Below are 26136 nucleotides of genomic sequence, written 5' to 3'. Positions count from 1 at the left end.
TTGAAATAGAGTGATGGAAAACAAGTAGGTATTTCGGTCTAAATGCTAAAACTTCCAAAGTTGAGCTATTTCGCGCTGAAAATAAATCTTCCATTCGATGGATAATGCTGACGCGAAGTCTGCGTCTTTGATCTTCCCAGAATGGATACGTGTTAGAGCCTACAAACACCAGTGAAAATTTTCGGTTTTGATTTTGTAATGTATTTTTATCAACTTATTTGAATATCTGAATCATTTCTTCCCCGAAAACGGCGTATTTTCTGTACTGGATCGTATTTTTACGTATGAAAATGTATCCCCCGCGGCACACTAAACCCATATAGAGTATTGATTAAAGCTACCAATACCCATTACTCAATATTTATCAAAATAGGCAATTTTTCGCTTGATGTTATTTATTTACGTTTAACAAGGCACATAAAAATTTCAATTAATTTTGAAGCAATCCTGCTAGTTAAAGTTAAAACCAATTCCACGTGCCATTAATACTCACTTAATTGAAGGACTATCGTAAAACAGCAATTTTAATTTAAACAGTGTTTACTTTTAATCGTTACAGGTAATATAGGGGTTTAATTTCGACGCAATAACTGAAATTAACTCCTTAAGCCAGTTTCCGTGGGGAAAACAATTAACAGAGAAACAGGAAAAAAGAGGAAATGGCAGGAAGTTTTCTGACATTGAAGATGTAGATTCAAAGTGTTTGTTATGTCAAGAGTGAAGACAATGAATTTAATACCACAAAGCGTTATTATTCAATACTGGCTTTTTCCCTTATTTTGAACTGTATACATCCTGTATGAATTCAATGCTGCCCTTTAAATAATTCGGTATTTCTGCAAGTTCCCATTAGTCCCCGAATATCGATTACCCAGGACAACTTTGCTTCTTGTGCAGCGTTCTTGTAATTACGCGAATCAGCCAAAAATATCTCTCTTAAAAGTAGCAAATCAAATCCACATGACGCCTGGTCTAATGACTGGAAGGGATAAGGAAACAGAAACGATCCATTAAGATAAACGTCTAAATTTAGTATAACGACCAAGGGTTCATGCTATCCACCACCATGATCTTAGAACGGAATTATCCGTCATTCTGTCAGACGTCTTTAGACTGGAAATTGATTTTTCGGTTTTGAATATGTATAGAGAAAAAAATATCATTTCAAAAATACAGAATGTCTTGAACGGGGCTGTAGATATTCCAGGTGGGGATTCTGCAGCAGAAAGTAGGGAGGAGACTTGGGCGCTTTCAAGAAAAACTGCAAGAAAAAAATCTTCTTAACTTTATTTCACGCTGTTTCAATTATTTCAATTAAAAACCACTTTTAGGGCCCGTGATTTAGAAGCATCCAGCTCTCTTAGAGTGTATTTTCCGACATATGTTTATACGAAGTGTTTTGTCAATTTTTGCCATACAATCGCTTCCTAAAATGATTATATCTCATTTTAGGATACCCTGTATGTTTAAAGGAAATGCGATTTTTATTGTGAAAAAAACCAGTGCCGTACGTTTTTTTTTATATAAATTCAAATTGGTACTCATGACCACGCTACTGTTCAAATGGAATATTATATTTTATTTTAAAAAATTGAGTGTTTGAGGTGAGTAACGGCTGCAAAATTTCAATAAAATATATCAAGCTGTTTATGACAACTTGATAAATTCATAGTTTTTTACGAAAAATTGAACGGACTGTATTTCTACTACGAAACATTTTTGGGATATAATCTTTACACAGAGCAAGTTTCGATTATTTTTCTACGTAGAAATCGTTCGTCGTTAAAGTTTGACCCTTAAAAGTTCTGGTTATCTGGTTGGACGTTTGTAGCAGGTTTTTGACCACACATTTTAAGCATATAAATTAGTATGCTATGTAAGCTATATTTGAGAAATGCTCTCTTAACGAAATACAGAATCTTAAAGTTTTATATCTTTTTCAATTTATCTTTTATAGCTTCCAAAGATCTTGCGTTATTTAGTCCAAATTTTACGCTTAGGTTAGTCGTTAAGTTCTATATAATTAGATAATACTAGGTCGTACATATCTATAAGGTCATATTTTTTGGAGTTATAACCCATGTTACCGCCCAAAACGTTTTTGTGGTGCACCACGTAAACACATTAAAAATTTAAATGGTACGTTTTATTTATAAAGTTTTATGTGTTTTGACCATTTTAATATCTTTCGCCGTTTTTTAGTTATTTGCAAAGCGGTGAAGTAATGCATGCTATTATACTTTTTTCATGGAGAAGACTTGGTTGGTTTCTGACATTTTTAACATTTTATTGTAGGGTAAAGAGAACAAAGGATTTATTTATTGGGAATCTAAGAGTGAAGAGGATCTTTAATAGAGGAGAAATAAAAAATAATAGCAGACAATAAAACAAAGGAAACTTAAAATGTATCATAAATTGAAGAACGATAATTTATTCGATAAAAAATGATTTACAACAATATCAAATGATTATTTTTACAGAAATTGCTCAAAATGATCGCTATTACCTTCCACCCATAAATTGGAATGTCCTCATAAAGAACATCTCCCAAATTCTCAGGAATCTTTCTAAGAATAGAATTTTTTGTTCACCTTATAAGTTCATTTGAGAGTTTACAGGAATGAAGTAAGTATTTTCTTTCATAAACAATCACACGTAAAAATCTAGAGGTGTTAGATCTGGTGATCGAGGAGGCGAAGCACTTGATTAACCACCCGTCCCTGTGGATGGTTTACATTTTAGTCAGTTCCTCACCACCAGGGAATAATGTGAACGCTATCTGTCTAATTATGCTATTAACTTATGTTGAAAATTTGAGCTAAATATCTCAAAAACTTGGAAAGCTATAAAAAATAAATTTGAAAAACACCAGAAACTCAACACCCGATACTTCCTTAACAAAGCATTTTTCGAATATAGTTTATATAACAAACTAATATTATGTTTATTCATAAAATGCATGATTAAAATCTTGCTACAAAAAGCTGGGATATTCCGTTGTGGTTTAGGGATGGGAGTTCTACGAGTGTAGCTTCTACTATTGCACCGTTATCTCAAAAGTTGGTGAAACTATGAAATGTAAATTCCATACGCAACAAAAATCTAGTTTAGGTCGATTGAAAAAATAAGTCTATAAACGTGTGGAAAACGATGATAAATCTGAAACGGAGTTTTTAATTCATTTATTATTTCGTCCGCAAATTTTCGCTTGTCGAAAGTGAGCCATAGCGTGAGATCATAGAATGATTTGTTACAAACGTCACAACTAACCATTTATCTGCACCCCGCGGCTCCATTCATAAAAGCGGATAAATGTATTTTAGGACCGAGTGCCGCCCACAGCGTGTCATTAAAGATTTAATTTTTCATTGTGGGGCGTCAGCAGGAATAATCCACCTGGAACTCTATTAAAAAAGAAATTACGAATATCTCCAACCCCCATCGGCGCCTTATCGCCTACATGTACATTTAGTAGTCAGCTCAATTCGTTATCTGAGTCTGAAAAAAGATCTCCGAACCGCACCATTCACCAACGTCAAATCAAACTTTAATTGAAGCTCTCTTTACGTGGAAAAGCGCTAACAATCGAGAGAGAATGCTGACAAACAGAATAATAGCTATTTTCAGCACGCCATATTGGCTTATATTCATTTCATCATAAAAGTGGAAATAGCCAAAAAGGCCGTCGTTATCAATTAGCCGATTTATGGATGAAAAAGGAAATAGAAAACGCGGGGCGTCATACTCGTCGGAGTTGTGTTACGAACACACACGTTTCAGTCCAAATATTGGTTATTTCCCGTTAGAATGCCTCATTTGCAGAACAAATTGGTATTACAAGCGTTAAAGGTAAAACTGCCAATTGAATAGAATACTTATTTCCTGCGAGAAATAGTTCAAGTTTGGAATTTTAGCATTTGCATAGAATAGTATGAACAGGAATTGACTAATTAAATTATTGAATGAATGCGAACGTGCGTTACGGCTATTTCATTCGTAGTGCAGCATATGTTTTTTTGCTTACGACGATAAAATTTTTCTAAAAGTTACGATCAAATCTGTCAGGGATACATGCCATATTAGCTGGACCTTATTCCTCGTAATTGGTCCTCTATCAAAGGGGTCGGAAGTTTCTAAAGTGATTCTAATTAAATAGCCAATTCTACTTCAATGGGAAAGTCACGCATTTTGATGTTAAAATATATATTTTCATGGCATGTTCCATGTAATTCAAACTACTAATCTTGCTTATTTCCTTCTGATGGACCCGTAACATGCGTCCTCAAAGTACCATCAGCAAAGCTAATGCAAGCCAATTTAATAGCTGAGTAAGCATCAACCCTAGCTTCCTAGAAGGACTTGAACTTAAGATTCCTACATAATAACCTTACCATGTTGACTGCTTCTATTCCAAGTTTATGCATTTCGACATGCCCAGACTTCAAGGCAAATTGCTATTGCAGTTCGCTGAGGTCGTAATAAACTACTTTGGGCCCTGTATTTGGTCTTGTCACCTTGTTTAATCAGCATCCCATATTCCCTCGTGTTTGCTCTCACATGAGAGATCTGCAGTTTTTCCTCAGCGTTAGAAATTGAATAATGAACTTTTAATTTATCCTTCGCTAATTGTGTCCGGCTGGTTAATTTCCTGCGTTGGGTGATTATAGACACGAAGCTTCTTCCAGGGTCTTATTGTCACATTAGAACGGGAAAACCCGGCTAACTTTTCCAATTAACTTTTGCTCCGTCATTTTTGTAATTTTGTTATTATTCGGAGGGTGTTCTTTATTAGTTTTATGATTCGGCAAAAGTAGGGTGTAAATTCAACGACAAAAACAGTAATAAAGGTGGCTCGTGATCGCAGTTACTTCGTTCTGAATCATTTCTACGGTCACTGAAGCGTAACATTAATATATAACATATGGCGAATTCGGGCGTCCAAAAATCTCGCACTCAACGTGGCGACTTGGCCGCCAAAATTATCTGTTTCAGATCAAATTGGTATATACCAAAAGTCTCTAATAAGCTAAGCACAAAGGGAGAATTCGAGCGCAGTAGACGTGGCCTTTTTGGATACCTGACTTCGCCATGATAACATATCCAATAGATGCAGACTGCTGTCTTTGGTCATATAGCCGTACTCGCCCAGGTGCCCGAATTCGCCATCACCAACTAGGAGCGCGTTGGAAAGAAAACCGATTTTGTCGCTTCATCATGCCTTGGTTGATTAACAAGAATCTTGTCATGCAACGTCATGGTTTTGTGATGGTATTCAAGCCGAGACCGAGAGTTTATTTAACTGAAATTCGTCTGTTTAAGAAACAATAAAAAGCGGGATTTCTTGTCAGGTCAACGTTTCGCTTTAATGAAATGCTCCCCCGGGTTAAAATGTAAACGACGCCAATGCAAAACGGTCATAAAAAATCCAATTAATTCTTTTCTTGATCATAACTGGCAAAAAGGTCCAAAGATATTTATCATAACATTCGGTTGAAATGTTCTGAATCTGATAAGAAAGTCCCATGGATTTTGAGGTATTTTTTATTACCCAAATTATTGTGTGTATATATCACGAAACATTGTCGGCTAGCTGTATGTCAACAGCCGGAGCTTCTTCTTCCGGTTCTTCCCCCCCTTTGTTTTAGGGCTCTTTCCACCATCTTCACCTGCGTTGCGGCCACCCTCATCATCGCCTGTTTTGCCATCATCCCCGTTTTCTTTTTCGAGCACTCTCTTAACCTTTTTGTAAACGACCTTTCCTGCTAGCGCAAGGTACCAGAGTGACCAGAAAAATGGCGGGCATTTGTAGTTTTCCAAGTCGCATATGTCTAAATTATTGAACAGCCCGATGGGGCATAATCCTGGGGCTTGAGGGACTGCGCACTCGCAACTTTGCATATTTGCGAATTGAATTTAAATGAGGGGAGTTTGGACTGGAATTTTCACTGCCAACGGCATCTGACAATAGCAGTGACAGCGAATTGAGCTCAAGCCATAGCCGTTGCCAGTCAACATCCCAGTGTAACGACTTCAAGGTATATACGGACCATTAGTTTTATACGATGATGTATGTACATATATAATTTATATCGAGATTATCGGTCAGATATGCAAAAAAGATGTGAATGAGGAAATCAAATTATTTAATTATTGTGAGCAAAAGACTCTAAGAAATTCCTCCGTGGATGGGGTTTATGGTTTACCCTCTGGCCGAACAACACCCCAGACGTAGACGCATTACAACTGCGGCTCAAGATCGATTTTTAGTTCTAACAGCTAGAAGGCGACCTACTACTAGGACCCTGAATTAGATGCAGATTTATAACGGGCCCACCGTGTGATCATGAGCCGAGACTGGTAGAAATACATGGTTTACATAATACCAATCTTCAGACTGAAAGACCACTGAGATGTCCACCTCTTTCCAGAGGCAATCGCGCTGCAACATTAGAATGGGGCCAAAAAATCGAAATTCGTATGGAATTGATTGAGCTACAGTTTTATTCACATTTTAATTATTAAATTTTGAAACGAAAAGAATAATTTTTGTATAATTTTGCACAAAAAAAAAATCATTTCCTGTAGATCTTGTTATGAGGTAAAGTTTAATAAAAGGACATTTTAGAAAAATTTTTTCATAGAAATATATATATTTTTTTATAGATAGAAGTATTGTCATGAATTTTAAACAGAATATGCATTGCAAAACTTAAAGAAAATGCGATAATTTCGACTATTTCAAAAATTGGACAGAAATCAAGGATAACTCTGCAACTAAAACGTGTAATAAAAAATTTGTTCGAAAAAAGGATATTTATTTTTTGAAGGTCCATAAGGATATGTAAAAAAATATTGGGGTGCCATTTGAAGAAAAAGTTGCCATCGAAATAGTCCTAAAACGACGTTTTGGCTGAAAGTCACCATCTCCAAGGCATGTCCCTCTCTTTACCGGACAGCTTTCATTTGAAACTTTTTTTCATACAATGTACCGTTTTTGCGTAATCTCCAATCACAGCTTTAAATGGGACACCCTCTATATTAAACACTTTCTAACCCTGTAAATGCGTAACTGAATTTCTTAGTTAGTTTCCGAAGAACTTCGGTGCATTCATAAAAATATCCTTAAATTTTTCCGATGTGTGTAATTGAAAATAATTAGAAAAAACAAGGCTCGTGTAGAATGCAGGCTTATTTAGGACATTCGGTATATTTATTTAATCGCAGCGTTTATTTGTATAGTTTTGAATTATGTATGTTTCAGCCACTATTTACATTGCACATACAAATAAAAGTCAAAACACCAATTAAACGTTGAAATAAACAGGATCAGTGCACTAAGTTAACAAGAAATCCATAGAGAACGTCACAACCAATGAAACTCTGGAAGGCGGACAATTTTCAATTTCATTGGCGAAGAGCGTCGATGCTACAGAGGAATTCCTGCGATGGTCCTACATAAGGAACAAACCATGTAGTTATAGCGGCGAACAACAAAATGCTACGTCTGTTATCGAGCTTAACAAACCACTTTTTCCTTAATTTTATAGCGTGGAGGAATGAGGAAAAATTACATTTAAGTCTAAGCAATTCACGAAGTCATTTTATTGTTTAACTCATTACCTTTTTGATGGAGAATGATCTTCACACACGACCAAATAATTAGTTTGAAAGGCCATAAAGTGGTTAGACAACGAGCCGGATGCCAGAGAAATAATTAATTTCCTCGATATGTATACATGTTTAGCCAGGAAACAAGTAAACAGTATAGACGCAACATCCTATACGCTATTATCCATAATAACCATTGTAGCTTAGTATACTTAGTGTCCTGTAATGGGTGTAAACACCATTTACGGTCCACAGGATAATACCATCAAGTTCAAATTTAGACAAGTAAGTTTTCTCGCTATTTAAATGAATAATTTTCATTTTTTTTTTCTGGCACAGACCCTCACAGCTTTAGGGCCCATACTAATCACAATAAGCCTGGGACTAGCCGAGGGATATTCAGCTATATTGTTGCCTCAACTTGAGGAGGATCAGACATGGGAGATCAGTTTGGAACTATCTTCTTGGATTGGTAAATTTCCGGTATTTCGTTACGTATGACTGTGATAGATTTTGGTTACTTTCAGCCTCAATTGCCACCCTCCCAATGTCGGCAGGATGCGTCGTGGGGGGATTTTTAATGGAAATGATTGGCAGGAAAATGTTGCATTTGCTAACCTGTATTCCCTGCCTCGTGGGGTGGCTGTTGATTGCTTTCAGCGGCAACAGCATTGAGCTGTTGCTCGCAGGCAGATTTTTAACAGGTGCCTACGCTTTATTCTCAAATTTTTCTATTTACTTTTAATTTTCTGCAAATGTTTACGGTTTTTCAATATAAACGCGACCCAATTAATTTGCGTATCTCAATTGAACATCGGAAACAGTCTACGTAAGACTAAAAAATTAGTCATTGATGATATCAGTTTGTCCCTTATACCGCATGTTACGTAAGCAGTGTCTACACAATAGTTAAGACCAATTTCTAAGCCGCGAGAGCGCGCTGTACCTGATAATAAATTGGGGATTGTTCATTTATTTGCGTCTGTCTTAGCGGCACTTAGATTAGATTTACTTTCACGTTATCTACTGGGGGTATCAGTGTTATTGTTGAGAAATGTTTTGGACAAGAACCCATGAATATTCTCGGAAAACTAGCAGAAGATTCATAACTGGGTTTGGTAAAATATGTTCCATTTCCGGGATTTGTTTTGAGTGCAAGTAATTAATTTTTCTCGAACAGAACGAATGAGAATCGTCCGATGATACTGGATGGATAAAGGTTTTGAATTTAGGTTCAGGAACAATTACCAAAATAAATCGAAGTCCAATCGATTTTGGCTAATTGAAAATCAGCAATTCAAATTAGTTCAGGACACTCGACATCAGCCAACCCCAGCCGTTCCGGTCAGATCGGAGGAATTCCGGCTGCCCCAGTCGGATCGGGGGAATCCCGGCCGTCCAGGTTTACGTCCGTTCGGATTACTAAACAATCGCCAAAACAAATCAATACATGTTCCGTTCATCACGAGTCGGATAAACGGTAATTTATCCTAATTGAGATACTCCGTAACACTCCACAATACAGAGCGAAAAAGTGTCTTTATAAGTTGATGAATTCAGGTCATACATAAATTACACCTTATACTTGTATGTGACCCTAGAAGTCTCATTAACAATCGTTGTTTAGATTAAATTAAGTCTCCTCTAAATTATTGAATATTTCTATTCGGACCAATTTGAGCGGCTCCAAAATTGCAAATTCTTCATGCTTCCGTTAATACACATGCAGGGCGTTGGATAATAACGTTGAAATATTTTGACAGGTGATCCTACTGGTCATAATAGTAAAGAAGTTGTTATAAAGATATCCCAAAAATTGCTTTTTAAAGAAGTTATAACCTCATAAAGGGAGAAACTCTGAAGATGATTTTCCGCAATATTTTCGAAACGGTTTGCCCTAAAGCTTCGAAGTTCAGTATACTGTAATAAGTTGGAATGGAAATACTTTTTTATGTTGATATGTAATTGCAAATTTTAGTCGGAGACTTCACATAAAAGAGGTCCCTTACATAAATGTTGCCCTAATTCTTTTATTTGTGATATTTCTTAATTTTTGCAATAAAATTACAGGTTCGTAAATATTTTTAAGTAAAAAAGGCCCTTTTACTTCATCTTGTTAGGGCAGACCTTTTTCCAGAAAAAATAGTTGTTTTAAGCCAATGCACGATTAAACTGACTATGAAATGCATCTTAATGAACATGAAAGGAATTCTTATAATAGAAATATTATTTTTATTAGTCAGCAATAACAAGACTAACAACAATTTATCACTTATTCACATCAAATGTTTAATATGGCCTCTGTTCATCTCGTTGCATTTTCTAATCGGTTTCTTCACAGATGTCAATATTCATGTACCATAATCGTGTATCGGTTTTTAAAAACTCATTTTTCTGAAAAACTCTCCATCTTAACAAGATGAGATAAGAGAACTTTTCTACTTAAAATGATTTGAGATTCAGCAATTTGTTTTCAAAAATTAAGAAATATGATAAACAAAAAGGTTGAAGCAACATTCATGTAGAAGGCCCTTTGTACGTGACATGCCTGATTAAAATCTGCAATTACTAACGAAATAAAGTTTTTCCATTCAAATTTATTACATTATGCCGAATTTCATAATTTTAGTGCACACGTTTCGAAAATGTTGTGAAAAAAAACATCTTCAGGGTCCCCCTTGCGAGGGGTTATAAGTCGTTTAAGAAGGAATTTTTGGGGTGTGTTTACGAGAACTTTTTTATTATTTTAGTCTTTAGAATCACCTCCCAAAATATTTCAACGTTATTTCCGGACACTCTATATTTATATAAGTGCTTTGTAAAACTTTTGGGTACAACCGGTTTTCTACCACTCAATGTTTTTACATACATGATATAGAGAAAGGCTCTGTGGTAAGGATGGAAAAACTTCCCTTTAAGTTCTCTAAAAGAAACCCGAGGAATGGAGATTGAGTGAATTTCAACGGCCCATAGTCAGATCAATGGCTTCGACTGAACAGCCCTTCTAGAGAATTTAAAAGAGAATTAAGGCGACGCAAAAGGATTTGCGAGAGAGAAAAAAAAATCACAAATTTCCATTCAGATGGATCATACATGATAAATTTCAATGGATTTCATTCTAATAAATAAAGTTGCTCTTTTGTAGTTGTGCACTCTACTAGAGCAGACAGGCTTATGATTTTAACAAATTCTTATTGCAATTCTAGTTCTTCTTGTATCAAAAGAAGCTATTTTTACACTTTACAGGAATGTGCGTCGGAATCTTAAGCCCAGTTGTTCTGATATACGTGGCCGAGACGTCCGATCCCTCCTTTCGAGGTTTTTTGTTACCGGGCGTGTCTTTTGCTCTGAACTTAGGCATCGCGATAGCCCACATAATGGGAACTTACTTGAAGTGGAAACTTGTAGCATCGTTGGCCTGCATCTATCCGTTGGCCTGCTTTATTTGTATGCTTTTTGTCCCCGAATCGCCAACTTATTTGATTAAACGAGGGAGGAACGAGCTGGCCACCGAAGGATTAATTTGGTAAAAAAAAATACCCCGAAAGGACCAAATCTAAAATTGATTTCTCAACATTTTTTAGGCTTCGTGGTGACTCTGAGGAGTCACGGTCCGAACTCAACATCCTGATGTCGAAGCAGCAGTACGAAACAACCCAATCGAAGAAAACCTTCGTGAAATACCTGCAAATATTCACGAAACCCGAATTCTATAAACCCCTCATAATCCTCTTGGTATTCTTCAGTACTATGCAATTGTCTGGCAATAACCCCATTACATTTTACACTATCAATATCCTTAAAGAAGTCTTGGAAGACTCCTTCAGTCCTTACACCTCTATGCTGATAATGGATGCCGTAAGGATCGTGGCGTCAATTACAGGGTGTTTCGGACAACGATACATGCCCCGACGGGTTTTGATGATTTCAAGTTGCTTAGGAACCTTTGTTTCATTATTGGTTCTCAGTATATATTCGTATTTGAACATTAACATTGCCTGGCTGGCAGTTCTCTGTTTAGTCGGCTATATATTTTTCGTGAATAGTGGATTATTACCCCTGCCCTATTCGATGAGTGGGGAATTGTTTGCGCAATCGTCCAGAGGATTGGGCAGTGGGATTGTGACTTTGTTTAACATGATTCTGATGTTCGTTTTGGTGAAAATTACCCCAACTTTGTTTTCTGAGCTTCAAACAGGTGGTACCTTTTTGCTGTTTGGAGTCAGTTGCTTGGTGGGAATGGTAGCGTTAATTTGGTTGCTGCCCGAAACCAAGGACAAGAGCCTGCATGAGATTGAAGACTCTTTCAAATGAATTGGAAAGAGAAAAGCATAGTCTGAGTGTAATAATCTGTCACTTCACTAAGTGTGATTAGAAGTCTAATAAAATTTTGTAGGATCGACAATCCTCAAAAATTCCCTTGTAGGCTTTATGTACATTATTGCACATAGACATGGATTTTAAATATACCTACGCCCGTCAGATATTCCTCGTCCATTCTTACCTAATTGTGCCATTCTTAGAGGAACATTCTTCTCTTGTTACTAACCATTATTCACAGGCGTTCAATTGCACGTCTTTGTGCCCCAGCCGCCATAAAATTAATTCCGAAACCTTGTACACACCTGAATATTTGGTCACACAAACTAACTGAGCGCTAAACAAAATACCAATTTGGACGAGGTGAAATGCACACTTTCACCGGTCAAAATCACACAATTTATTCGTTAGGTCTTGTTATTCCCGTATTTTCGTACCTTCGTTCCGCAGTTGTTTCGAAAGGGTCGAATTCATAAACCTCATTTTTAGTTGCGCCCTACGAATAAAAGTCCAAGCTGTGGAATATATTCGCACCGCGCGAGCAATACTATTCCCGCGGCGCTGCCCGAGAAAAGTCTGCTCGAGCATCGCGCGGTAATTTTCAGAGCGAGTAACGCAACGCGCAATGCTCATTACTGGAGCGAGGCCAACACGGTACGACGGAAATGTATGGAATAAATTCATTATATCTCAAATGGGTGACATTTGACAAAAATCCTGAAGCACGTCTATTTTGATTTTTAGGGGGCCTCATTCTAGTAAACATTTTCGACACGTGACGTCATCAGGGTGGCCGTTATGACGTAATTGAAAACTTTTTTAAATGTAAATAAGGGTGATGTGACACCTCTTTTTAAAGGTTTCCTCCTCGCTTATTCAGCAGTGTGATTTATTTTTCCTCGACTTGAAATGGAATAGTTTGTCTATTTAAATTGTTTAATTCTATAATATTATAATAAACGCGTAAAATATCGTCTAAATGTTTTATTTGCGTTTTTGTTGATCTTTGTGATTTAGAAAAAAAATTGCTAAAAATACTGGAAATACCAATACTTACCTACTGACACGCAGAATGATGAAAGAGCAGAATTCCAATTTTACATTTACTAGTTGAGGTTCTGCGAGCAAAGTACTGTAATTTTCTTGAATGTATTAAAACAATGATTCAAATAATAAAGGGTACAAAGACTGAATGAATTTAATTTTTAATGATGATTGGCTATGAAGATACAGCACGGACTCCGGCGGAAGTGTGTAATTTATTTAATGCTAAATACCCTAACCGAGAACCGGTTTCTTAATCATCAATTAGTAAACGAGAAGAAGTTTCACGATACTGGCCATATTAAAGATCAACCCAAATTTAGTAGAAAATCAATAAACTTGACTTGTTTTCTTACATAGCAAGGAAGTCACCAGCTCGAGGCAAGTCTCACTGGATGGTAATTTACACAATTGAACGGTCCTTATATTGCTAAAAACGGAAAAGTCGTATCCGAACAAAGTACATCTGATCCAGGACCTGTCGGACCATTACGGAACGTTGTAACAGAGATGAGGGCTTTCTAGCAAAGGTTGTCAAGCTACTGGGCCTGTGAAAATTCACATTGGATAGATGAGTTTGAAACGTAATATCTGGAAAAGTTTAATGTTTGGATCGAAGTTATGAACAACCAGATTATAGGACCAAATATTTTTTTAGTAAACATTGCCTGGTCCTCCATGTCTTTAATTCCCTTAAGGTTATCTGCTGTCACAACGGAATGGGCAATTTACAAATTGAAATAATTTGTATTTCTAGCAGGATTGGGCACCTCCACACCATTTCGTTGCTGTAAAAACTTACTTAAATAACGTTTTACCAGGTAGATGGATTGGGAGAAGAGGATCGATCGAATAGCCACCACTAACACCCAATATGACTCCCTTGGAGATATTTCTGTGGGGTTTCTTGAAGAGCAAACTGTAGAAAAATCAACCACGCGATTTAGAAGAATTGACGAATGAAGATTGCTCAAATAGTCTCGCAGGTTCTAGAAAACATTAAAAAAGACTTTACAGCCCGGATGTTACATTGCACAGTTGCTAAAGGCCATTAGTTTGAGCATTTATTATGTCACAGAATTAATCAATTTTATTGAATCAACTTTTTCACTTAAAATTTGAAAAAAAATTATACTGTTGAATGAGCGATAAGGAGTCTTGCTGAAAGACGTTCCAGATAACCCCTATTTATATTTAAAAGTGTTCCATTATATCGTTGAGGCCCCCTAAAAAATAAAACTGACGTGTTTTAGGATTTTATCGTCCCTTAAATTGTCTCTTAATATTGCTTGGATTCTCCCAGTATTAGGCGCAGAGCTACCACCTCGTCGAAACTAGATTTCATTTAGTTGTTCTAGGATAAATGCGAGTTGAAATTTCTTTATTTAACATCAAGTGAACCTTCACCCACCGACATGTGATCACTCACACGAGATGAAATCGATATATGTTCGCCTAACTGGAATCCCCTACATATTATTCGTTCAGTCAAGTATGCGGCAAACGGCACATTGGAGTAAAAGAACAGGAAAAAGTATATTTCATTACGAGGCCGGAAAAAAGCATTTTCCCGTTCGCTCGTGGCTATTTCCTGTGTGAGACGCAAGCGAACACGATAGTTTTCATTATTTGACTCTGAAAACGATAAGCAATGCCTTGAATTGAGTTACTTGCTCCGGAAGTTGATTTTTCTTATTTCTATTATATATATATATATATATATATATATAATAGCTTTCTTACTGTTTTTATATACTCTGCAGTGCAAATTTATAGCAAAAATCGACTGCATAAGGCAAAAAGTTTCATCGAATTACGTTCCAAGATGAATAAACAGGAATGTCGTTGATGCAATCTTATACTGCCTTTTTCCATAGAAATCGTTAAATGCGCATTTTCTTAGTTCGCAAGTTTTCCATGGAAAGTTGAGATAACAGCCCCATTCTTAAAGAATATCTTCAGGTATCTGCATGAAGTTTGAAATTTTGAGGAGCCGATAGAATCTGGCGCATGGTCGCATTTCGGAGCGTTCAATAAAGGATACTTTTTTTTTTATTAGCTTGGATGCCATATCCGGTGGAGCACTCTATATACCAATACACCTAGAATGGTCAGCGACTTGTGGTAGAAAAATCGGGGTTGTAAATGATTTTTCACCCGAGGAACGCCGAATTTCGTAATGAAGGTCCGAGCTAACTTGTACTAACATGAATAATCTATTCTCATACAAAAGTTGTACTAAATATTTAAAAAATTCTGTTGTAGGGGTAGATGAAAAATAACGCCTAAATATAAACTGTTTGTCTTGTTGGGATGATTTCTATTAATTATTTTAAAAAGTTTGACGATTCGATTCTGTCCTTCTATTATCTAAAAACCTCATTGAAGTGTTTATGGCCCCACCGTATTCTTACCCAACACCCCGCCTGAATCACTCTTGTGTGACGTAAGATATAATTTCAGTACGTTCTGATGGGTCGAAATGGTCAAAAATTGTACACTATTTGTGCAAAATCTCATGCTCTGGAACAATCAAATATAACCAATAGAATGACCGCAAAGCAGATTTGCTCGCAAATTTCAATTTAATAATTTTATTAATTACTTCACATCCGTCACACTTCTGCGCAAAAGCAAACTTTCTGAAATTAAACTGCTTCTTGCAGAAAATAAATTATCTATTCAATTAGACAAAATCGACTAAACCCAATAGGGGCCACCGCACACACCGCTTCATCTTCATTAATAAAACTTGGCTTTCTCCAAGAGTCCAGGAAGAAATCCAATCTTAATGTTACTTACATAATGACTATCTATATCTTTTATACGGAGTCGTTATCCAGTGACAAATAGTCTTTGTTGTGGTGCCTTTTAACTCTAACAATACTATCAGGACTGTAACAGAATTCCCAGACCGATGTGGGGTTTGTTGCTGAGCTTAAGCAGTTTTGGTTGGATCTCTCCTCCATTATGGATAAGCCCTGATTTAAGTGCCAGATGGAGAAGTTCTTTTGTGGTCGGGAATATTCATAAATCATTTCTAGAGCGCAAAACGACGGTAAAAAAGCGCTGCTAGGAAAGGAACTACGATTCGCTTACTGGGTTTTGTGCTTTGTGTAACTTCGAGCTTTCTGTGGAGAACGTGCGAAGAGCGAGAACTGGAATAACGAATTTAGAGAATGCGTTGGTTGCTTACCTTGCCATTACCAAACTTTACGTTGTTGAGTGCTAAATTCAGATCGAGGGGGAGTTAATTAAACGTGCATGTTTTAGCTGAAATATTTACTAAAGAAATCAAACCGCCACAAATTTTCCAGAAGGGGGGGTGCGGAAAATCGATGAAACGAACGTTCTGGTTAACAAAATTACGGTTCATCATCAAAGAGCTCTGCCAGGTGTATTCGGCCATTCATAATAATGCTTTAGAAATTGATTTAACACGAAACCGAACTCATTCTCAGTTTGAGGCGTCTCTTGTTTGGTCTTGGGGACCGAACTAGTTAACATAGTTTGATCGCTTTTACATTAAACAGACAGAGGAACTCTACAAACTCGAATCGATTATTGGATCGCTTAATCCGGTTTTAGGATGAAGTGCCCTTTAACTAAAATCATTTAAAACAAACCAACTTGAATATTAAATTTGTCGAATAATTCAAGCAAAACGTTGTCATAAATAAAGAGCCAAAACACGAATTCCGACGCATAAACTTTTAACTAGAAAACTTTCAAAGAGTAATATTATTAAACCTCAAATTGGTTAGCAAGCTTTTAAACGTTGATTAACTTATTATTCTATAGAGGTTCGTTAAAAGTGGCAAAGTTTTCTTCTTTTCGGATAAAATGGTTAGCACGCAGTTGAAATACCAGGTGCAATTCTCCAACACCAGATTTTAATAGTGCCTTAGACAAAACCAAGGAATCGTTATGCAACTTGTTTAAAGTATTTAATTAATGCCTTAATAATAAAGTAACCTTGTCACCTTTATTTGCGACGAAATTACTTTAAATTGGGCCTTATCGAAGACCTAACTTGAGCTATGGAACACTCGCACCTTCGCACTTATATTTTAATCAATTAGAGTTCCACTATTTATCCGTTATGCGATAAATCTGAAGGTTTAGCTAAAGGAAAAACAACATAGAATCCAACATGTACCGAACTAAGCAATCTGTTTCATAAGATTTCGCCTAAGCGAAATTTCAGTTGTTCACATAACATATTGTATAATATATCATCATGGAGATTTCCATTAATGTTTTAGCAGGCAGTGCAAAAAAAAATGAATAATGTCAATAAATATATTATTGAAAACCATTTTTTCCAAGAGAATGTCAAAATGGTCGGTGGCTATATACAGGGTGTTGTGTGTTTTCGTCCATGCATTACTTAATGCTTTGCATCTTTTTTGAAACGATCCACATGAATTTTGATACCATATTTAAATTCTCGCCTTAATCCTTCAGCTTTTGCCTTTCGCAGTATTTCCGCATCTTCCACCGTTTACGTAGAACTGGCAAAAAAAATTATCTATCCATATAAAAAACGTGAACGAAGTGAGGAAAGAATTCATCCGGCTCAGTTAGCGACCACCTGGAACAATCCGTAACATTCAAATCAATTTTTTTTTAATTAAAAAAAACCCAACGAAAGATAAAGTTATAAAAACCGATCGGAACACCTGAGAAAAAATGTTTAATTTCGCCGCCGTGTGTATATTGAAAATGGCGCGTTTTGGGCCTATTGGTATATTTTTGTTATTTACTAGAGTGCTAACGCTCTTGAAGATATCTCCGTGATGACATGATATACCCTGCATATCTCAAAAGCTGTAGGAGCTCTGCCGAAAAAATCAGAGAATTCCGACGTTCGTACTTGTATCGTAAACGAAGCACCTATCGACCCATGACGTTGTTATTTTTTTATATTACGAGGGTGATTTAATAAGTAAGGAGACAAATTGATATAGCTCCAAAACTATTCATTCGGTCAATACAAAGTTGTAGCTACTTTTTAATATAATTCCCCCACTTGTCCCATCGTTCCTCCAACTTTCTAATGCCCCTGGCATAAAAATCTGCTGGTTGCTGTCTGAGCCACATTCGCATTTGAATATGGACTTTTTCGTTAGAGCCGTATTTTTTTCCACGTACAGTCTCTTTAACGAGACCGAGCATATGGAAGTCTGAAGAGGCAAGTTCTGGGCTTTAAAGAGGGTACGGAAGAATTTCCCTGTCCAGTTTTTAAATGCACTCTTCACGATCTGTTCCGTATGCAGGCTTGTATTATCGGGAAGCAATATAACAACTATTGTCAAAAGTCCACGACGTTTATTGCTGAATGGCAGGTTTTATTTTGTCGTCGATTTTGAGAAAAAATTGCATAAAGTGGGGCCCTGCGAGTCCCAGAAAAGTGTAAGCACCATTCGACCCGCTGATGGTTGCACCTTGAATTTTTTCCTCGTTTGAGAATTTGTATGTTGCCACTCAGGGCTTTATCTCTTCGACTCTCTCATTCATGGTGGTGTATCCACGTCCCATCGTAAATTACAGTTCTTTCAAAAAAAGCTCCTTTCTCGGTCGAACATCGGGCTTTCAATTACTCACTGATTTGAAGCCTCGCTTCTTTGTGGGCATTCGTAATTTTTAAACTGTTCAACTCACTTATAAATGTTCAAACGCTTTAAGCAATTCTTTCCATACGCTTTTAACATCTTCACACGAATGTCAGTACCTTCGATGCGTTCTGCGACTAAAAATCTACTATGTTGTTCTTTCGCTGTTCAATTCTCAATCGGACTTTACATCTCGAATTAACTAATTTGTCAGTTATGTTTACAAAATCTTGGTAATCAGCTGAACAGAAGTCATCACAAGGCTGCCAACTTGAACTCTTCAGGCTTTTGCATCGATTCATAAAACCGTTTTTTAGCTACAGTTAGTGACGTAAGTCTACGTATACCTAGCAAATGCTTTTTATTTTATAGTTAAAATCATGGCCTGAAAAATATTTTTAAATATATTGAAATCCTCATAAATGATCATTAATGATAATTAAAAATTTGGGCTCGATTAATATGTTAGACGAAAAAAAAGTGTATATCAAAATTTCAGATCTCACAATAGCAAACATACAGCAGATAAATTTGATTATACTTAGAAAAAAACGATCTGCACAAAAAAACATTATGCATCTACAACTCTTCCATCTACAACTCTTCCATCTACAACTCTTCCATCTACAACTCTTCCATCTACAACTCTTCCATCTACAACTCTTCCATCTACAACTCTTCAATCTGCTTCCCATCTTCTGGGCATGGACGAAACCAAATTTTTTGTAATATTTGAGTTAATTTCATCCATGGTCAAAGTTAATGCCTTTTTTAGCGATTCTTCCCTTAAAATTTCCTAATATCGGACTCTTTGCTTCAATTCGCCCCATAGATGTTCGATAGGGTTCCTGTGCGGCCACTGTGGAGGGGAATGAGGCTGCTTGGGCACGTTGTAAAGGAGCTATTCTTCGACAACCAGGACAGTGTATTTGGGATTGTTGTCTTATTGGAATATCCATTGTTTTCCTAATTCCAAACGTCCAGCTGAAGGCAATAGATTATCGCACAAAATTTGGAGATATTCCCGATTTTCCATTACGCCTTCGATAGAAACCAAATTTTCCACACCAGCCACAGACATTCAGCCTCATACCATTACATTGATTCCGTCGTGCTTGACTGTGGGTAACAATTTCTCAGGTTTCAGCTCCTTATTAGTTTTTCGACGTATTTTTCCTTTACCAAAAATATTACACTTGCGTTAATCGGTAAATAAGACCAAATTCCAAAATTCAAGGTCCCTTCTTAAATACTTGTTTGCACATCCTAGGCGTTTCCTTCTATTTTGCTTGGAGGTCAGGGGCTTTTCCCTAGGAATTCTACCGTGAAATCCCTTTGATCTCAGAACTTTTCTTATAATTTCAGCACTGACACGTTTGTCGGTTTCCTTAAGGATTTGATCAGTCAATTTCAGAGCAATAATTTTCAGCTTTAATTTTTTTTTTAACAATAATCTGGATAACGCACGGTTAGGACGTCCAGATCGGGGCTCGTTATTAGTTGAATTTGTTAAATTAAAGTTTTTTCATAACGACGTGTGCTGTAGAACGAGCTAATCTTACAGATTTTGCTACACTACCATGAGATTTTCCTACGTTTCGTAATGTAACTACTAGTTCTCTCTCTCTCTTTTACGATTTTCCTTTTCGCTCCATGATGTTGGAGATTTAAAAGTCAATTTTATGTGTTTTATTGAAAATTTTACACGAGATAAAAATGTAATTCGTGCATGTTTTTGCGATAAAAATCCATGAAGCCTAAAAAAAAATTGTAGTCTGTGCTACTTGTGCTGTATGTTCGCCTTTGTAAGATCGCAAATTTTGATATTCATTTTTGCTCTTCCGACCCGTTAATCGAAACTCCAAATTTTTAATTACCACTAATGATCATTTCTGAGACGATTTCAATATGTTAAAATTTTTTTTTTGGATCATGATTCCAACTACGAAACAACACGAGTTTGCTAGGTGTACGTAGACTTTTGTGACCGACTGCATATCGATTTGTCTCGATACTTAATGAACGACCCTGGTATGTTTAGGCATCGCATCTAACCGTAAAGTTAGAGCCTTTAAACCGGCACCTGACTACATTCGACCCACTCCCTTAAACGAAGTCTTGGCAACCACTCCTTTTTTATGTATCAGGGACTCAAACAGGAAATACGAATTATTAGTTTTTCCATAACCGGCAGCATTAATTACCAAAAATTAGTGGAGTAAGTCCCTTGGAAAGCGCTTATGGAAGCTCATAAAAAAATACCTATGCGTGTTGTTCCAACACTTAAAGTTTATGGTCTCGGTTTCTTTTCTTTTTTGCTTTACTGTTTTTTTTTTTTTTATGAAGACACATTCGCCGGGGAGAAGTTATAAAGAAAAATTAGCCGTAACAATGTTCTCGTTACTATTTCGGTGGCTTTGCGTTAACCAAAAGTGGGCAATTACTTTTTAGTGCGAACGGTAACGACGCATGGCTTCCTATTTTTTCATAAAGCACCGAAGCACATGGGTGGAACTTATGGGGTACAAAGTGTTTTTTTTTGTGGAGGGGGGGGGAGGGGGAATAAGCCTATCTGATGTCAGCCAACCCCTAGAAGACGTAAATAATGGAATGCGATATAGGGCGAGTAAGAGGCAACTCGTATTTTCATTTTGCTTGCAGCTACTTTACTATTTTACGAAATTATGGCTTGCAATACATGTTAGTCGCTTTTTATTTAATAAAACCTCCTCGCGCTTCCGAGTCGATACCTAAACTCAAATTTTCTTTAATATTTACGTAGAATGGAAAAATGTAACGAAGGAAGTATATGCGACAACGCGAAGAACAAATTTACGAGGGGACCTAGTTTTTTTTTCTAAGTGTCTTAACGGTTCATCAGTGCACGAATACAAATGAAAGCTCTTGAAGGTTCTCCTGATAGTTGTCGAAATCTGCCAACCTTAATTTAAATTGCATTGCTGCAGAAATAATATAGCATTGCGAAATTCCAAACCAACTTAAGTGCACTTGATAATAAAGTTAAAGCTTCTCAAAACGCCACTTCGTTACAGCTACCTTAAATTCCAACTTTAGCTGAATCTATAACGTTTTATCGTAAAATCTTTCTTATGTACCTACTTTCCTGCATTAAAGCTCTTATTAGCATAGAGTGTCTTCACCTTAGTTTTGAGTCATGGACAGGGAAGAGTGTGAATATTTTATGTCGTTGAAATAATGGTTTTCTAATAATAATAGCGAACAGAGTCGCATGAAAATTTATTGGAATCCACGTTAAGATTTACGATAGGAAAATGCACTTTACTGTGTACTCTCTTTTTCCTTGAACGTGCGAATCACCAACAGAAAGCAGGAAGAATCTTGCGTTCTGCAGGTATTCTTGAAACCTTTCATTGCTCAATGTATCAATCTACGCTCACTTTCACATACAAATGCACCATCTGGCACTAATAATTATTAAATCTTGTAACTTTCGCAAAATAATGCTTGAGATGAGAATGCTACTGATCAGAGTTTCGGCAAAAAAACATTTGTTAATTAAAAAGTTCTTAATGATTTACTTCACTTCGTACTGCGTATGTATCCTTCGCAGTTGCGGCAAATCATTACTATCCTCCTGGGATAGTTTATTTCATGCTACCTCAAGATCATGTCACGAGCCATCCAAGCTATTTGGAGCTCTTGGTAAATTTCGAAGACGACGACTCACGTCTCAAAGATGTCCGATAGGTACTAAGTCCAGTGATCGTGCAGGCCAAAGCTGCACTTCCAATTGTATTTGTTCCAGGTACCTTCGGGCAATGTTCACAGTGTGCGGCTTCGCGTTATCCCGTTGGAAAACGCCACTTGCTAAAGTCTGCATAAAGGTTGCTAGTATTAGTAGCTTTTATGCCAGTATTAGTCTAACTGCTGCGGGTCTACGTGGCTCATTGGAAATAACTTGCTTTAACGAGTACGACATCGCGTTTTCTATCGCCGGATATAGTGCAGGTTCAGGGCATTGTCATGCATGCTCTACATAATTTATGAACATTGTGTGGGCAGGAATACTAGCATATTATTTTCTACCTAGTTTTCCTAATAGAGATCATTGTTAGGTCGACCCGTGACGTGGTTGTGACGTCAATGAACTTAGCGCAAGTTCACCAACAAGTTTGGTTTCAAAATCAGTTAAACTTGTTCCAACTTTGAAGACTGTTACAAATTTAAGTTCAAGAAGCTGCTTTGTCTCAAGTCAAAATGTTAATTTAATCGTTCAAAATAACAAAAGCCCCCAATGATTTCAATTATATTCAGTATTTAGCTGCTCGGCCTTGGCTCGTTTTAAACGTGCCATGATCGCATATGTAGATATGATGACAATCCAGGAAAATATGAGTTCATTGTGTTGGCATGAACCGTGACGTTACTTCAACATTAATTTCCATGGCAGCTTTAGTAAAATGTAAAGGATACAACGATGCCGCGGCAGATTGGATCCCTGGGCAAATACTGGACCATAGACGTACCATCATTGGGTTGTTACTTAGTTCGGTAAAAAAAAAAAGAAACAAAGAACTTGAAAATTTTTTCTATTGTCATAAGATATTAAACCTTAATCGAAAATACAAATTCAAATAATACTTCATTTATATGCAGTATTGTGATTTTTCCTACAATCAACTGCACTTTATGCCGTGAGCATAATTTGAAAATCCAATCATTTACCTCCACACTGTTTGTTTTAGATGAAAACTGAATGCCCATTTTCATGACCATGAACAAAACAAATTTAACGTTCTAGACCACTAGGACAAAGCGTCTGGAAAATTGGCAATTCGTATGGATTAAACTTATGCAGTTTTAATGCAACAAAAACGCATTATTTAAACAACTTCAATTGCTATTTTGCATATCCTCTTGAGTTTTAAATAGTTATGTCAACAGGCATTTCCAGATGTGGAAATGAGAGTATTGTTCTAAGTTATCTTACAATCTTGCGCAAATGTAGTATAGAAAGGATGCTTTCAGAAACAATAGGTACCCATGTAATATTCATAAATCTTCATGTTTCTCTTTATTTGATATATGAATAGTAAATGCAGAGTTCGGAGGAATAAGGCTTAAAGTTGTCTCTATATAATCGGTCTTACTCGAGCGCAAATTAAACAGAAATTTCCTCATCTGCTAAAGCTCACGGGTCATGTATAGCGTTTGGTAAGCGCCTTCTTATATCTGTTCGATTGATATATTCCTGTAGTAAATATTGAAGAGAGCCAACTTGTCTATCTAGAGAGATAAGAAATTATGCGCGTCATAAACTTAAAAATTATGTACTACACGTGCGACTAAGGCAATAAAGCTTAGCTCGGAAGCAAGGAAACTCCCTTAAAAGAGCTAACCTCTTTTCGAATACTTTTTAAAGTTTTGAGCGGGGTAATGAAATTTCTAATTCAATAAAAACAGAATTCAGAAGAGAGCAATTTTAGAACGAGATAATTTGCATCGAAGGTACCATAAAAGTCTTGGAATATTGTTTCAGAAGCAGTTAGAAAATCGGTTACGGCTATTGCTTAAATGTCTTCCACTTAGTCTTACAATTTGATTGCCTTTGATGAAATAATCGGCTTATCTCGTTTCATTTACTTTTTAAATTTTTCATTTCAATCAATCCCTCTTTCTTCAGAAATTTTTATGAAGTGTGCAGGAATTTTCATTCTTTGCGTTACAGCGACGAAATGTATTATAAAGCGAACACTAATATGAGTCATATGGGTGGGAAATGGTCATTTCACGCTCGTGAGTTAAAAGTTATTTTCTCTGCTTGTTTCGCAAAGAACTATTACCTGTCAAGTGCAGAAAGTGTTTGTGCCACACTGGATTGCAATCAGCGTGCGCTGTCAGCGCAATGAACGTGCGGTAAAGAAAATAGTTAGAGATGATTGCTGTCGCAGAGCATTGTAGAAAAATATGATTTTTTCCGACTACAACAATTAGTGAAAAATAAACGGGATTTACTGCTTGAAATTTCAAAATTCGAGACAGCTTTCAGCAAAATTGCCGTCGGCCTGCTGACGTTTATTCGTTTACCTCGTCGCTGCGGATGCCAGTACGAAGTGGGAAATAAGCTTATTTCCTTATCGTTGCGCGCGCAACCAGCAGGAAATGAAAGTATACGAAAATTGACGGTCACTCGAGAAAATAATGCCCTATATTATCTCTTCCCTTTCATCATGCTGCAACCAGGCATATTAGCTTAGTCTCATCGAACACTCCCAGACCGCTTTGAATATTCGCAATATACAGAGCATGTTGGAAAAAGTTTTAATGGAACTTTCGATAGGAGCTAAACTCAGAACTAATTTCAAACTTCGCGAAACGGACCATTCCAGAATCATATAATCGCGTCTCTTTTTATGTTTTTTTTCGGAAACAATTAGATAGATACCTATCAAACTATAACTTTTTCTGAACTCGCCGCGATGTTTTATAAAAAAAAAAAAAAAAAAAAAAAAAAAAAAAAAACAGACGGAGAACATTTATGCATGTTTTGTGACCATCATTCTTTATCTGGCTAAAACTTCGTGGGGCGATATTTATGTGTTCAAAGCTTTGAGCAACAGTCGGTTTCAATATAAACTTCCTGCAGAAGCTGCAATCATAGAGCAGAACGCGATAGTTGGAGCAACAATAATTCCGCTTTCGTAGAGGCGCTTTTAAATAGCGTTTTAGCTTAAATTGCTTCTCGTAAACTTGTCTTAGAGGCGGCGTTTCGGCATTGGTTCTAATGCAGGGAATTATGATTTATTAAAGTTTCATAAGTGTGTAATAATGGAATCACGTTCGTTTCTTATTATTGGCGATATGTATAAAATTTATTGTTAGCTGCTTGGATAAAATTGGATTTCTCTCCTCTATGGAGAGAATTATGCTCGTATTCGGGTTAATTGAGAGGGGATAAAACAGGTCGTTATCGAATAAATGTTTTATGCAGAGTCGTTTCAACTGCTCTCATAGAAACTAATTATCTAGTGGAAACGGACATTCGGAAGCTAACTTAAAAGCAGGCCGCTCCATCGACCTCGAAAGTGTTCGAAGGGTGAAATGCTCATTATCCACCAATGGGATTGCGTGATCCTCGCTATAAAACATATGGCGGCAAATTTTTTTCCCCTGGTCGGGAATGTGGTTTTTAGTCTGACATCGCTCAAAAGGCGTTTTTTGCAAGATCTAGATCTGGGCGAATTCAAGATATACAGTAGGTGAAAAAACGTATTCCTGCACCAACGCCAGTCCCATTTATTTGAAAGTTTCGCAACTTAAAAACAATCGAAATCACAAAAGTTTAATGCATTTGCACAAATGAGGCATCATTACACAGATTAATGAACAGTATAACCAGGAAACTGTCTCTTCGCGCAAGGGAAATAAGGAAAAACGCCTTTAGGTATATCCCAAAAAGTATTTATACAGTGAGTTTTTGTTTTATTTGTAGCTAAAGTGACTATTTACGACTCCTATTTATTTGCGCTAAACCTTAACAAGTTCGCTTTAATACAAGTTAGACCAA

The 26136-nt window shown here is 36.6% G+C and overlaps 2 protein-coding genes across 3 annotated transcripts in view; one reads left to right on the top strand and one right to left on the bottom strand.

Annotated features, from left to right (window-relative positions):
- The window catches only part of LOC136343224 (dopamine receptor 1-like), a 145970-nt gene that overhangs the window by 37988 nt on the left and 81846 nt on the right, over positions 1-26136 (bottom strand). The window lies entirely within an intron of this gene.
- Positions 7555-12033, top strand: LOC136343299 (facilitated trehalose transporter Tret1-2 homolog). Of its 2 annotated transcripts, XM_066289929.1 has the most exons (6): positions 7555-7755; positions 7811-7893; positions 7948-8080; positions 8136-8312; positions 10855-11134; positions 11193-12033. In XM_066289929.1, the coding sequence occupies exons 2-6, from the start codon at positions 7834-7836 to the stop codon at positions 11920-11922; spliced, it is 1380 nt and encodes a 459-aa protein (XP_066146026.1). In that variant the 5' UTR covers positions 7555-7755; positions 7811-7833; the 3' UTR covers positions 11923-12033. The 2 variants fall into 2 exon arrangements, with proteins under 2 accessions (XP_066146026.1, XP_066146024.1); XM_066289927.1 differs by having other exon boundaries at positions 7555-7893.

Source organism: Euwallacea fornicatus, chromosome 14, assembly GCF_040115645.1.
Source record: "Euwallacea fornicatus isolate EFF26 chromosome 14, ASM4011564v1, whole genome shotgun sequence".
NCBI lineage: Eukaryota > Metazoa > Arthropoda > Insecta > Coleoptera > Curculionidae > Euwallacea > Euwallacea fornicatus.
Note: the sequence above shows the minus strand (reverse complement) of the source record. Positions and strands in the feature narration are given on the sequence as shown.